This window comes from Oncorhynchus kisutch, linkage group LG2 (assembly GCF_002021735.2).
Source record: "Oncorhynchus kisutch isolate 150728-3 linkage group LG2, Okis_V2, whole genome shotgun sequence".
Taxonomy (NCBI): Eukaryota; Metazoa; Chordata; class Actinopteri; order Salmoniformes; family Salmonidae; genus Oncorhynchus; species Oncorhynchus kisutch.
This window is the reverse complement of record NC_034175.2, coordinates 32,274,767-32,289,398: the sequence shown is the minus strand read 5'-3', so window position 1 is coordinate 32,289,398 and position 14,632 is coordinate 32,274,767. Positions and strand designations below refer to the sequence as shown.

Below are 14,632 nucleotides of genomic sequence, written 5' to 3'. Positions count from 1 at the left end.
AAAACTAAGTCTTTCCAGCTTCCATTTGAAAAGATTGTGTTAGACGTGTGGTTGGCTAGCTCCTCTGAACAACTGCCCTGACGAGAGAGCACATGTTCTATACCAGGCGAAATCTCGCCTCATTAGCTCATTGTTATGGATGCATCCAAATAAATGTCACTAGAAAACAGCTTAAACAAATGCAAATGCTGCTATTGTTGTTATTCTGGCTGCTCTGTTTGACGTGACTGTAAGTTAGCCGTAGTTGGCTAGCTACCAAGCAAGGGTAGCCAGTATGGCAATGGAACATTTAGAATGAACGACTGGGAAGCTCGCGTCCATGGATACAGAACAATAAGACTGAATGCCTGGGTCACATCTCTGGCAACCAAACCGATAAAACGAAGGGCTTGGGTAGCAACCCTAGATTTGTGTCGGGACTATATCTTGTGGAAGGATGAAATAGTATGAATAAATTCAACAAAATAACATTTTTAATGAAAATATGTCAATCATTATTTTAATATGTTGGTAACCCACTATATAAAAGTGATAATACCAGAGAAGCCGGTGTTTGGAGGATATATTGGCACGGTTTGCCAACACCCGTGCCAATATATCCTCCAAACACCAGCTTCTCTGGCATTATCACTTAAAGACAATAGCAAGGAATTTGTCTAATTTTACATTTGGCGACTGCAAGCTTTTTTTTGTTGTTTCTATAAATACCTTACATTTGTTGTGGTTTTGTCATGTGTTCTTTTGGTGCTGAAATCCGCCCACACTAGTCGCCTCTCAACTCATGGAGGTATGTAACGTCACATTCACTTAGACCAGAGGGGACTTTGCCTTTCTGTTCTTTCTTGCACAGTATTTACTTCATTTCAATGTAACATTATTGTTTCAAACAGGGCCAGAAGTGAGACACTACAACGGTGCCAAGTTTGGGCCACATTCAATGACAGAACACTGTATATAAAATAATGGGTGCCAAGACCTGAGTTCGACAGTGGGGTGATTGCTACCTTCCATTCTGTCGAGACGTTTTTACATCGCCACAACCTGCACTGGGGCAGGGAATAAGGGCTGTTTCAGGGACTTATTTCTGAAGACCATTCGTCACAGTAAGTTTTGATATTATTAAATGAGTTACACTTGTTTTCTCTACTTTTGAGTAGATTCAAATGTAACTCAATGTTCTTTATTTGTGTATAGTAGCCATTCAGAAGAACCCTGCAACCTGGGATGCCACAGATGAGGGGGTCCAGATTCATGTCACCCGTTACCCGAAAGGGACCTCCGATTGCGAAGGCGGGAGGCGACGGCGCACAAGGAAGAGGGATCTGATACAGTGAGGGTCAACTTCAAGTCTCAGACCGCCTGTCTCAAAGCCACCACTTTCTTATGTCACCTCACTGCACTACTAATGTATATACTTTCATATAACTATGCTGTATGGTGTGTACCTTATTCCACTCACAATGTACATGGGAAAACAATGTCCATACTATTATCCCGAAAGTTTTTATTTGTATTTTTTATCTGCATGCCTCATACTTGATTTAGTCGTTTTCTTAGTGTTATGTAAATGCAATGTCAGTTATTTGACTGCTTTTCTATGTTACTTATTTGATATACTATGTCACTTTTGTCACCATTGCACTGTGTGAGAAGCTTGCAAATACATGACAATAAAATTCGATTTGACTGGATTTGGATTGGTCATCACCAGTGGATCCAGGTGACCAGGACTGGCCCTCATTATCTGATATATACTGCACACACATAATCATTTACAGTACTTTTCCACAAACCTTTTTCAAATGGCATCCAATGTATCTTAAATAATACAAATCTATAAATAAATAAAAAATAAGTGGTGACAGGGAGTAGGCATGCCCTGGTTTGATAGTGAAAAAAATCGTATTTCTTCTGACTGGCAGCTGTAGTGTCACTGGTCGGGAGAGGGCGGGTGGGCTTTGTTAGGAAATCCACACATGAACCGTAGAAGCACGGCTGATGCTTGACAAAGCCGCCTATCGCGGGCGCCGGGTGAATGAGGACGATGGGCAAAAAAAGCTGTTGCATGGTGCTTGACCATTCTGGAGAGATGCCGGTCTCCCAGATGCTCATAGCTGATGCAGAATTGAATTGACATAATTGCACTGAACTGTGATTTGTAAATATAAACCAATCTAAAGAGGTATAATATGTTTGATTGATTTCAGTTTTCAAAAGTGCATTTAAAGAAGACAAGCGATAATTGCGTGAAAGTAGGGCTACTTTTATCAGTTAATATGTTTACTTAACAGTCACTTAAAAAGTGTTACAATCCTTCCCGGTCTCCCTTCCTTCACTGTATTTGCACTCAAGTCCCTTGACGCATGCGATTACGTATGAGATGCAACATCTCAAAAACATGTTTTAGATTAAAGAAAGCCATATAAAATAATGACGTGTTATATAATATGATACAATGACTTGTAATAATTTCCTAACTAAATAAAGGTTCAATAAAATGATAATCATATTTAAATTCTGTCTGTCTTTTCTTCAAGGGTTTCCACTGTCCCCTAGCTCCTCCCTCTCTGTACCTTGTGACAACCACAACTCATCAACAGAGCATATGCGGAGCCGCACTTATCTGCTCATTCTCCTCCTGTCATTCCGCCTTCTATCTTTGATCATTGTCCCACCGCGCTCAGCCCAAACCCTCACTCACCACCTATTTTCAGCATCTCTTTCTACTCCCCAACTCATCAGAGGAGCTAAACTCCCGTGGAATCTTTAATTTGGAGTTCCTCGACTGCCGCACTTTTTTCCGCAGGAGTGGTTTTTATACTTTGAACTTACTCTTCTTCCCCTAGGTGACCATGGCCGTACCGGCTGCTTTGATCCAGCCAATCCCTCTGGTCCAGACGCCTTCGATCTCCACTCCTTCCGCGACCACGTCCCCGCCGTCAACAACTTCTTCCCCGTCTCCCTCCGTGGGCCCATCCGGCCAGAACCTGTTCCGCTCGGAGCTCCTCGCCAACAGTAGCCCCGGCATCTCGACCCCGACCGGGACTCTGCCCAGCAAGCCAGTCTACTCGACCCCGTCGCCTGTTGAAAACACCCCGCAGAACAACGAGTGTAAAATGGTAGAACTGCGGGGGGCGAAGGTGGCGTCTTTCACCGTGGACGGCTGCGAACTCATCTGCCTGCCCCAGGCGTTCGATCTGTTTCTGAAGCACCTGGTCGGAGGACTGCACACCGTGTACACCAAGCTGAAGAGACTGGAGATCACACCGGTGGTGTGCAATGTGGAGCAGGTCCGCATCCTGCGAGGTCTAGGGGCCATCCAGCCAGGAGTCAATCGCTGCAAACTCATCTCCAGAAAAGATTTCGAGACTTTGTACAATGACTGCACCAATGCCAGGTGAGTGGAGACATGAGAGATGCTAATTTGATGTATAGGTTTTACGCAAGCAGAAGCTTAGGCGTCAAGGTAGAAAAGCTGTAACACGGGAAGGGGGAGACATTTTCCATTTTGTGGAAGTCATATGTTTCAGATGTCATTTAGCTGTAATGACTGAACTTTAGGGCATTTTTGTAATACTCTATTGTGCCAAATCTGACTATAGGCATATGCTGTTATGGAGTTTTTAGTAGGCTAAACAGGGAAACACAGATGGACATGGCGAGGGCGCACAGCTCGAAAAAGTTGTGGCAGGTTGATGGCAATTGAATTGATTCTTCTTGCAGAGTTGTGTCAGTGACTTGCTCAACCTAAACGAATGTTAAAACGCAACAGTCACATTTTAGTCAAATGTTAAAACGCAACAGTCACATTTTAGTCATTTGAAAGTGTTACTAAATTAGGCTACTTGAGGACTTTTTTTATGGCCTGAAATTAAAGTGTCCAAAACCCACAACAAGTTGAAAACCATTGCCTGGAGGGAAAGCTCACACATGAAAAAATACGAGTTTACTATAGAATACTACATTATAAACTGGGTGGTTCGAGCCCTGAATGCTGATTGGCTGACATACGTCATGGTATATCAGACCGTATACCACGGGTGTGACAAATGTATTTTTACTGCTCTAATTACATTGGTAACCAGTTTCTAATAGCAATAAGGCACCTCTGGTTTGTCTTATATTGCCAATATACCAGGGCTAAGGGCTGTGTCCAGGCACTTCCCGTTGCCTCGTGCTAATGAACAGTCCTAAGCCATTGTATATTTGCCATATACCACACCCACTCGGGCCTTATTGCTCAAGTATACAACAGACTGCAAAAACTCTACAGTCAATACTACAGTAATGTCTTCAAAAACACTACAGTCAATACTACAGTAATGTCTTCAAAAACACTATATTTTAATTTGCATAGACCCTGCCCATTACCCTCCCCATATCCAAATTTGTGCCACCCATAACTGAAACACCTACATGCCAAGTATAGACTATATTATGCTCCCTACAGGTTATAGAAAAGAGCAGATGGTCTAAAGTATGTGTTAAGACCTCAACCCTACTTATCTACATGACCTACAGGTTATGGAAAATTAGCTCTGAGTATTTTGTCCAGTAGTTTTCTTTTTAAGGACAAAGCCCCCACTGTTTTGTAAAATATAACATATCCAAAACACTACATTACTACAGTAATGTCTTCAAAAACAGTATATTAAATACTACAGTCTGCAAAAATACTACAGTAAATACTACAGTATACTACAGTCCACAAAAACAGCAATTACTATAGTAAATAGTCATGTATACTACAGTCAGGTCCGCAACTCTGTGTGTGAGCATTACCACATTTCCACTCTAAATTAAGCTCACCATTAACCCTACTTTATTTTTAAATGACATTGAAATAAAAGTAGGTTATCCTATATCAGCTGTCCTAGCCATAGGGGCAATAATTTAAAATTCTTTGAACTTTAAATTAAGTAAACAACCTTTTAAAACATTAGACCATAGAGAATTACAATAATTGGATTTAAATTGATTAATATACTGTTCATCTTCAGATTAATAAATACTTTTCATAGGATCATTACAAAATACACTTTCTTTTGCCAGCCATGCCAATGTGTAGGAGGATTTTATGGGCGACAGATTTAGGTAGAGATCCATTTTTGATTTAAAGCCATTTTTAGTGTGCTGTTGCTCATATGCTGTGATGTATTGCCCATCCTATCAGATTGAGTTGAATCAGGCCAAATATGCCATCTAATCTGTTGATTGATTTAATATTGATCTGCCATTGCAAAATGAGCTGGAAATGCAAATATGATGGAAAGTCTAACATGAGAAGAGATACATATTTTATGGCAGTTATGAGAGAGTCCTTGAGGCCTTAACATGAATGCGCTAAGCTGTAGTTCACTCTGGATAAGAGCATCTGCTAGATGACTAAAATGTAAAATATAAATGTAAAATGTAAAACAACACTATCTGGGCGCAATGTTATGTAGGCGCCATTGTTAGGCTCAATGTTACTGGTGTATTTGAGGATGATGTTGAGTGTGTAAGATAATTATTTCATTACACTTTGCTGTAAGACATACTTGCTTGCATAAACACAAATATGCGAATGGACTCACACATTTTATTGTCACAGACAAATAGGAATTTATGGGTGGGTTCACATAAGGTTACATTTCTGAATTTAAATATTCAGTAATTTGCAGTATAATCAAGAAAAAGTATTTTGTTGTTTGCTGCTACTGAATCAATATTCTGAAAATAATGCACTGAAGGGTTATTTACTTTTTGAAAGTACATATGAATTTGCTCACAATGAATTCTGAGGAAGACGCATCAATGTTTGCAATGTATATAGCAGAATATGCAAACATAGCATTTTGACATTTGACCATGTGTATGGGCCCTGTATACTGAAGATCGTTAGGTATTTATTAGGATTGAAAATGCATTGCTTTTATCAAATGATGTTATCAGCTTTCATCAGTGTTTTGAACTTCTTTTCAATGCTCTTCGGATATGCTGTGTCTACATGATGATACCAATGGATTCATAAACTACTGTATTTCCACATTTTATCTCTACATCTGGCCTTAACACTAGTTTTATCCTACACCCTATTCACATTCACACACAATCAATTAACTTTACCCTTTCTTATCATGCAGCATTTACACAAACCTAACAGAAACTGTGACCTCCCCTTCAGATAGAGTTCTGGAGCAGTTCTAGACCACTCTGGTTCCTATCCCCAATGAGAGTTTCACCTCTCCGCCCTTTATTCTGTGTGTGGTGTGTGTGTGTGTGTGTGTGTGTGTGTGGTTGAACTCATTGGGTTGTGAATGGGGAGGTGGGGAACGGACGGCCAGACATACACACACACACACACACTGTCCCATTTGGAGAATTACATCATAGGTTTGAAACAGAGGCATCTGTCCACTGGATATAGGCCTAGTCAGGTGCTAACTTATAAAGAAGAAGAGTAACTTGTATTATTTCTTTGACCTATTTCTGTTGTTTGGAGCTCAGTCAGGTTTGTAATTTAGAGCAATGTAGTCCATTGTAGCTTTTTAGTCCATCAAAAAGGTAGGCCCATGTAGGACAATGATACAGTTTATTCAACATTAGTGCAGTGGCCTGACGTAGTTTTGTTTTTTATCCAAAGTCCTTTTCACAATGACGTTATACTCTTTCATACAGTGGTGATTTTCGGTGACAATGGTGTTCAAAATAGTCCTTTACCAGTGGTGGTCCGTGACGTTTAAGATGAGGGAGGATGATTCTTTTTTTATGAGCATGGCCTTATTTTTATTACAGCATATTGGATGACTGTCATTCATATTCCATTTATCCAGCTCAATGTAACATCAATAGGTTTAGGCTACTACATGATACTGTAATTTTCCCTGTACCGATCATGAAGTTGATACAACCTAGCGTATGAATGAAAATTTACAATGTAGGTGCACAGGTCGAGAGAATTTTGAGTAATCACGGTGACAGACATTGACACATTTAATATCTCCTTGCACACGCTTGCCTTAGCTTGCACACTCTTGCATTTAGCTGGTCTAGGGTGTAATCATTAGTCCAACAGTTGCAAATGTTTATCCCTGTTCCGTTCCGTTTGCTTCTGTTTAAGAAACGTTTTTCAACAGAATCAGCAGAAGGAATACACACCCGATCACGAGCAAACACAGTTCACTCTCATACCAGATACATATAAACAGCTTGTTGTATTTATAATTCCTTCTCGCAACTATCTACGTGCTCTCCTCCTATCACCTTATCCCTTTGCTTGTGGACTTCAGTGCACAACACATCAGCTGTCAGTTACCAGGCGAAAAAACCTTTCCAAGCCAAACCTTCATATCGTGACTGCTAACCACTACACACATTCTACAACGTTATCACGTCATAGTCAGCATAGCTACTAGAACTAACGCGTTAGTAAACCCGCTACAATCATGCAGTACAGTGTAGTCAGTAGCAATCAGTTTAGTAGTTACACTGGCAGGCCCCGGTGGCAATAAAATAACAAAACAAAAAGATTACCTTGACTTGGAAGATTTCAAGTGTTGGATAGCCATAGCCAGCTAGCTAATATAGCATCTCTCTATGTTTGAGCTGGGTGTTTGAGTAGGCTAGACAAGCTATTTGCATTTGACACTAGCTAAGTAAGTGAAAGTGAAAAAATATATACTGCAAAATATATTGTAGCTACCTCTCTCTCTCTTGCCTCTCCTTATTTTGGAAGAGATTAATTTGTTCAGAATTGTTCAACTATTGTCTTTCTTTCTCTGTGTCAACTACTCACCACATTTGATGCAGTGCTAGCTAGTTATAGCTTATAGGTGTGGCAGGTAGCCTAGTGGTTAGAGTGTTGGGACAGTAACCAAAAGGTTGCCAGATCGAATCCCCGAGCTGACAAGGTAAACATCTGTTATTCAAGGGCAGAACAAGGCAATTAACCCACTGTTCCTAAGCCATCGTTGTAAATAAGAATTTGTTCTTAACTGATTTGCCTAGTTAAATAAAAAAGTATGCTTTCAGTACTAGATTCATTCTCTGATGCTTTGATTGGGTTCACAACATGTCAGACTGCTGCTGAGGCTACTGTAGACCTTCATTGTAATGGTTGTAAATACCGCAAACCACACATGTCCAAATGTGCACTTCACATTACCATATATTAAAACTTATGCCATTAACGGTATCAACATTTCTGTTCGATGCACAGTTACAAGGATGCGTTATACCCTGGGTTGTCCTGAACAGAATGAGGCTATGTTTGTAATATTATGAAGAAAATTATCTGCGGAACATGCATTTGAATTCACTCATGACTACATTCTATGCGTCCCAAAATGACAATCTGTTTGTCTGAAGTGCCTTTTGAAAGCCAAACACTGTAAAATCATATTTTATAACTTAGCTAGTCATGTTGGCAATAGAGTACATTTTCAAATGATGCCCACCTGACCCAGATTGTGATTTATAATGGAACGTTTTTGGATTGCGTAAACAACATCCGTAATTATTTGGGCACGCAGGGCTGTGTTCAAAACAAAAAAACTACAAGTGTGCTTGCCTCAGTTCCTTAATGGCAAAGCTAGGAGAGCAAATTACTTAGGAACTGTGCGCAGTTTGGAGCGGTGTGTGGCCACTCGGCGACACAAGTTTCGACCTCTCACTCACTGTAAACATTGTTTTTTCTTATCTTGCACCTACACCTATTTATTATGTTACTGAATGTATCTAGAATATTTTCAGATTTAGTTATTGACAAATGCTGTGAAAAGTACAGCAAATGTAAAATGCACATAAAATCAACAGCGTAATGTTTGGATTCAGTCGCGTTAGGTGAACTGTTGTGTCCTCATTTTTAGTCTGATAATTTCCCCATAATCTACAGTGTTCTCTTTCAGTTACAACCATTGTCATCATGCATGTGCTTTTTATAGTTCTTCCGTTAGAATCATTTACATTTGTCCCTATCCCATATAATCCAATTTCCACAAGTGTTAAGGGGTTAAAACAACAGACTCAATTCAGCCACTGTGTAAATAACGACACGGCATCCCTTCTGGGCCCATGCAATGTTACGTCTGATGTCTGACCAAGATGTGGCCTCGGGTGTAAATCTTGCCACTATATGTATTATGCTCACTTTAGTTTACAACTTTTTTTGAGTACGTTAGAATATGTTTTGGGTATGTAACTTGGTGTGTTGTTGGTGGCACTGTATTTGACAGTTCACTTTTTCTATGTTTACTCAAGTAATATGGTCATGTTGATATATTATTGGTGTGCTTGCTTTCATTGCTGTGTGATATCCTATAGGTCGGATGCCTTCCGTCCCCAATGCCAACGTCTCGACGAGCTGCATATAGGCTACTGTATCTATTTCTGTGCAGAGTGCAATGATTTATTTGCCTTTCCTTCATGTACTTTCAAGGGACTCTTGCCAGATTCAAATCCTGAGTCAGTTCTATCCCTACTCTCACCCCAGATTACCATTGCCCCTTCTCTTTCACAGATCCTGGATCAGTAATGATTACGTTCCTACTGTCACCCCTGTTCCTTCACACATAAACAAATCCTAGGTCAGTTATACTCCTACTGTCATCCCAGATTACCACTGCTCCTCATTCCCCTTCACACAGACACAGATCCTAGGTCAGTAGTAATATCCCTTCTCTCACCCCTGTCCAGCACTACCACTCCTGATCACAGACACAGATTCAGTTATATCCCCACCATCACCCCAGATTACCACGGCACCTTTTTCTCCTTCACACAGACACAGATCATAGGTCAGTTCTAATATTCTCACTCAGTGTTTTCCATAAGCGCCAGCCATCGGCTAAATAGCCGATAACAGACACATTTTCATTAATTAACTAAGCTAATTTTAATCTGTTGTCTGTCCCGCCTCTCGGTACCTGTGTTATTTTTGTGCGCTCCGGTTGGCAACAGTCAAAATAAATCCATTTTCCATTCAATTCTGTATTGTTTCTAAACACTTGATAGAACACAAACTGATTTTCTTATGTTTTTGCCACAATAATCTAAATTGAAAGACTAGATTTTGTTTTTGCCACAATAAATTATATAGACTAGTTTTTCAACTAGATTACTAATCTACCGCCTTCCCTCAAAGTCCCACCCACAGTGATTGATTGACAGGTCTGAAACCCTACCAGCTCTGTGACAACAATCCCACTCAGAGGCCAAACTGTTAAAGGGTAGTTCACCCAAATTTTTCCTTTAAGTGTCCACAGCAGCAGAGCCAATAAAATACATTATTTGAAGAACAAAATCATTGTGGCAATTCATATATTGCAGTAAAACTGTAAATATGACTTTCATCTCAAGAGAAGACCGGTTTAATGTTAAAAAAGGTAATCTTACTTAGAAAATAGTCCTGATAATATAGGCCTAGGCCTAGACAATATCCAAAACGACTAACAACGTACTGAATTCATACATTTCATACATTCATACAAATTACGTTCAGCAATTTTTATTGTAATGTCTTTCTACTCGATACCACTACTAATTGTATCAATCTGGAAGGTAAAGTCAAAAGTATTCAATTATTTAGTGGTGTATTCTGGATGGAGTCAAGGCATTGGAATGTATCTGAGGCCTCTAAAATAGAGCTGATTTTATTTTCAGGTGGCATGCCCCCCGGACCAGCCCAGATTACCTGACTGGCTACTTTTACTATTTAGCTGGCTACTCCATATTTTTACGTAAACCACTGCCCACTGTGACCCCAGATTACCACTGCCCCTTCCGCTCATTCACACAGACACACGTCCTAGGTCAGTAGTAATATGCCTTCTATCACCCCCGTCTAACACTACCACACTACCTTCACACAGACACAGATCCTAGATCAGTTATAATATCCCCACCCTGACCCCAGATTGATTACCACTGCCCCTTTTGCTCCTCCTTCACACAGACACAGATCCTAGGTCAGCTAATATTCCAGATCTCCTTTCCCTTACTGTACAGTATTAAGACACCAGGCCCACGAGAAAAGGCTTTTTTTTAGAGTCAAATGTTTCCTGTTCTGTTATGTCTGTGATGTTAGATGAATGGTGGTGAGGTTAAGGTTCAATGATATGGTAGCGTGGTATTGACAGGATAGTGTATTTTATTTTCTCCACAGATGTCACCTCTCTCTCTCTCTCTCTATTTCTTGCTATTCCTCGCACCCTCTTATTTTGGCATGTTTCCACCTAAACAAACATATTTGCAAATTAATGTAATTGTTTTGTTTAGTGCTCAGTATGAGCTTGGCACTAAGGGTGCCAGCTTGTCTAATGCCTCTAACCTCTTCCGTCGCTCGCTCGCTCGCTCTCTCTCGCTCGCTCTCTCTCTCACTCACTCATTCTCCTTTCTCCCTCTCTTGGCTGAGCTCTCTCTTATAATATATTTGTTTTCGACAAGGCACAGTTGTGTTTACAGGTACTCAGAGGAGATTTCTGGATCCGATTAAAATCACTCCCCAGTCTGAGTGGGTGCTAAGAAACCCGTCACCCCGGCAACCACATCCACGATGGAGTCGAGGCGATAATAACTTTCAAAACAGCAGAGTGACAGATGCCTGACTAGAGAAAGAGGAAGAGAGAGATAGAGAGTGAAAGATGTTAAAAGGTTTGTTAAAAACACAAATTCACTCAAGCACTTTCTTGGAAGTGAAAGTCCCATTGAAATCCCACTCTCGCACTGTGTAGTTCGTAAGGATAGAAAATAAATAGTTATAATTTCCTTTTCTATGTATTGTCAGCACTGTTGTATTTAATTAGCTGCATGCTCAAATCAACGGCTCATCTGGCAGATGGCGGCTTGGTGTTTTTTTATGCAAACAAATTGCAGTCTGCTTGAAAACCACAGTTTTATGAACTTGTCTTTCACAAGTGTAGATATCTAGGACTGATATTTATATCCTTAGTGATATTTAAATAATTATCCTGATCAATTGTTCACAAATACAGAAAAGTTATATCCGTTTGCTCTTCATCTCTTAAAAAATACAAATTCATATGTGAACTTTTGGAATGCTTATTCATACAAATTTGGCATTCTATCTTTTTAAAGGGAAGGTTTTTTTGTTTGATATTTGGCTAATATCATTGCTGGATTTAGGCTTATTTTCATGGCAAAGAGGCTTGCATTGTTCATTTTCCTGTTGGATGAAGAAGCTGTCCAGACTCTCAGCCTATTTGCATGCTTTCACTGGATAGTAGCACAAGTACCGTTGTGTCCAGGATGCCAGATCCTTTTAACAAATTATTAAGTACTACAAAAACATTATACAACATACTGCAACATACCTGTTTTAATATAAGGTTTTTCAATTTTGTGAATTTTCCTTAAATACATTGAAGTAATTTAAGTTTTTCTATTTTAAGTTGAAATCACTTGAAAGATCTTTTTATTAATTCCATCCATCAAATATAATTATCAAACTGGATTCAACTAGTTTCATTAACAGTGATATTGCCCTGTCTGATCCACACCTGTCCGACACATTTTGACTCTACTCTTTTTTTCCTGAGCTCTGCCCCAAGCTCAGTTATCTCTGGCTTGTCTTTAGTCACCAGTATCCATCACATTACTGGTACATTTAGGGAACCATGGCAGAAGTCACTGGTGATTGTTCCAGATGCTAAACGCTAGTGACAGAAGTTAGAGGAGAGCAGATGAGATTTCCTGATTGGAGAACGAATGCCGGGGCCCTAACCCGTGCTCCGTCTAATATGATCATGTAGAGAAATTGATATTCCTGCTAAATTAATTAATTTTTCATATAGCCCAAAGCTGGGGAGTTTAAAAAGAGTGCACACTTGCTGGTTTTCCCCTATTTCCTCCCTCTTAAAAAAAATGTATTGCCTAATTATATTAATACTTTTGCCCCAAGGATGAAAAGATAATTTTACAAATGCATTTGGAACTATGTATCACCGAGTATTTATGATTAAATTATGCAAATAAGTCCAGATTGTCTCATTAGGATTGATTTGAGCAATAGATGTAGTGGAATCTGAATACAAGCATGTCCAAAGAGCAGAACATGGAAAATGACAAGGCTGGAATCCTTAAAAAGTGTGTATCGTTGGTTGTCTTTCTTTTTTTTCTTCCCCTCCTTCCAACTCTCTCTCTCTCTCTCTCTCTCTCTCTCTCCAATTCAATTCACCCTCTCTCGCGCTGTCTAATTCGCCATGGCCGTATCAGGAGTTAATTTTCTCTGGCTTAATTTCTCGTCTGACTTGACAGGAAGAGGAAGCCATCAGGGATGGAATCTCAGATGGGATTCCTGCAAATTTCCTCTTGTTTTTTATTTATCTTCCCCTCTCTCTCTTCTCCTCCCACTCTTCTTTTCATTTTCGAGGAGGGGCTATCAGGGATGAATCTTCTTCTGAATAAACACTCCAATGTTATTCCTGTAGTATCGATGTTTCTCTTTTAGCCCAGCGCTGGATAGTAAGGATGCATCCCAAAGGGCACCCTATTCCCTATACTCTGTACTACTTTTGACTAGAGCCCTTTGGGACTCACATGGCTCCCTGTATAGACTAGTGCACTACTTTTGACTAAAGTAGTTCACTATAAAGGGATTGGGTGCCATTTGGGATGCATCCTAAGGGTCTCCTCCTCCTTATTAATGGGGAATGTAATAAGGCAAGAGAATATCATCGGATGAAAATACCTTTTGCACAGGTTGGAATTCTGTGAAGTAATGACATTTTATAGTAACCTCAGCTTGTGCATGTTGGGAAGGTGGTATTTTCATTGTGTGCAAGTTAAATGTGAAATATTGTCATGTATTATAGATCTGTATCTTACTGGACACTGATTGTCAGCAATATAATTATTATAATTAATTATAGTTAGTCATTTACAGCATTTACAGGTTTGGGTAGCCGTCGCAAGACCCACTGGTTGATGCTTATTTATAAAACCCTCTTAGGCCTCACTACCTCATATCTGATATATCTACTGCAGCCATCATCCTTCACATACAACACCCGTTCTGCCAGTCACATTCTGTTAAAGGTCCCCAAAGCACACACATCCCTGGGTCGCTCGTCTTTTTAAGTTTGCTGCAGCTAGCGACTGGAACGAGCTGCAACAAACACTCAAACTGGACAGTTTTATCTCAATCTCTTCATTCAAAGACTCAATCATGGACACTCTTACTGACAGTTGTGGCTGTTTTGCGTGATGTATTGTTGTCTCTCCTTCTTGCCCTTTGTGCTGTTGTCTGTGCCCACTAATGTTTAGTGTTGCTACCATGTTGTGTCATGCTGCCATACTTTGTTGTCATGTGTTGCTGCCATGTTATGTTGTTGTCTTAGGTCTCTCTTTATATAGTATTTTATTTATTATTATTTATTATTATACCTTTTGGTATGCCGTCATTGTAAATAAGAATTTGTTCGTAACTGACTTGCATAGTTAAATAAGGGGAAAAATATATATAAATAAATATTTGTGAAATGTGCTCATTGCACATTTTTTTGAATGAGCATGGCCTCATATCTATTAGAGTATATTGAATGACTGTCATTCATATTCCATTCACCCAGCTCAATGTAACATTAATAGGTTTAGGCTACCTCATGATACTCAAATATTCCCTGTACCCATTATG

At 39.7% G+C, this 14,632-nt stretch overlaps 1 protein-coding gene across 4 annotated transcripts in view; it reads left to right on the top strand.

Annotated features, from left to right (window-relative positions):
- Positions 1 to 2,569: 2,569 nt before the first annotated feature.
- Positions 2,570 to 14,632, top strand: part of LOC109865261 (dachshund homolog 1-like) — a 259,894-nt gene continuing 247,831 nt past the window's right edge. For all 4 annotated transcript variants that reach the window (XM_020453381.2, XM_020453386.2, XM_020453374.2 and 1 more), the window contains exon 1: positions 2,570 to 3,397. In XM_020453381.2, coding sequence (XP_020308970.1) covers positions 2,853 to 3,397 — 545 coding nt within the window. In that variant the 5' untranslated portion in view covers positions 2,570 to 2,852. The remainder of the gene's footprint in view (positions 3,398 to 14,632) is intronic.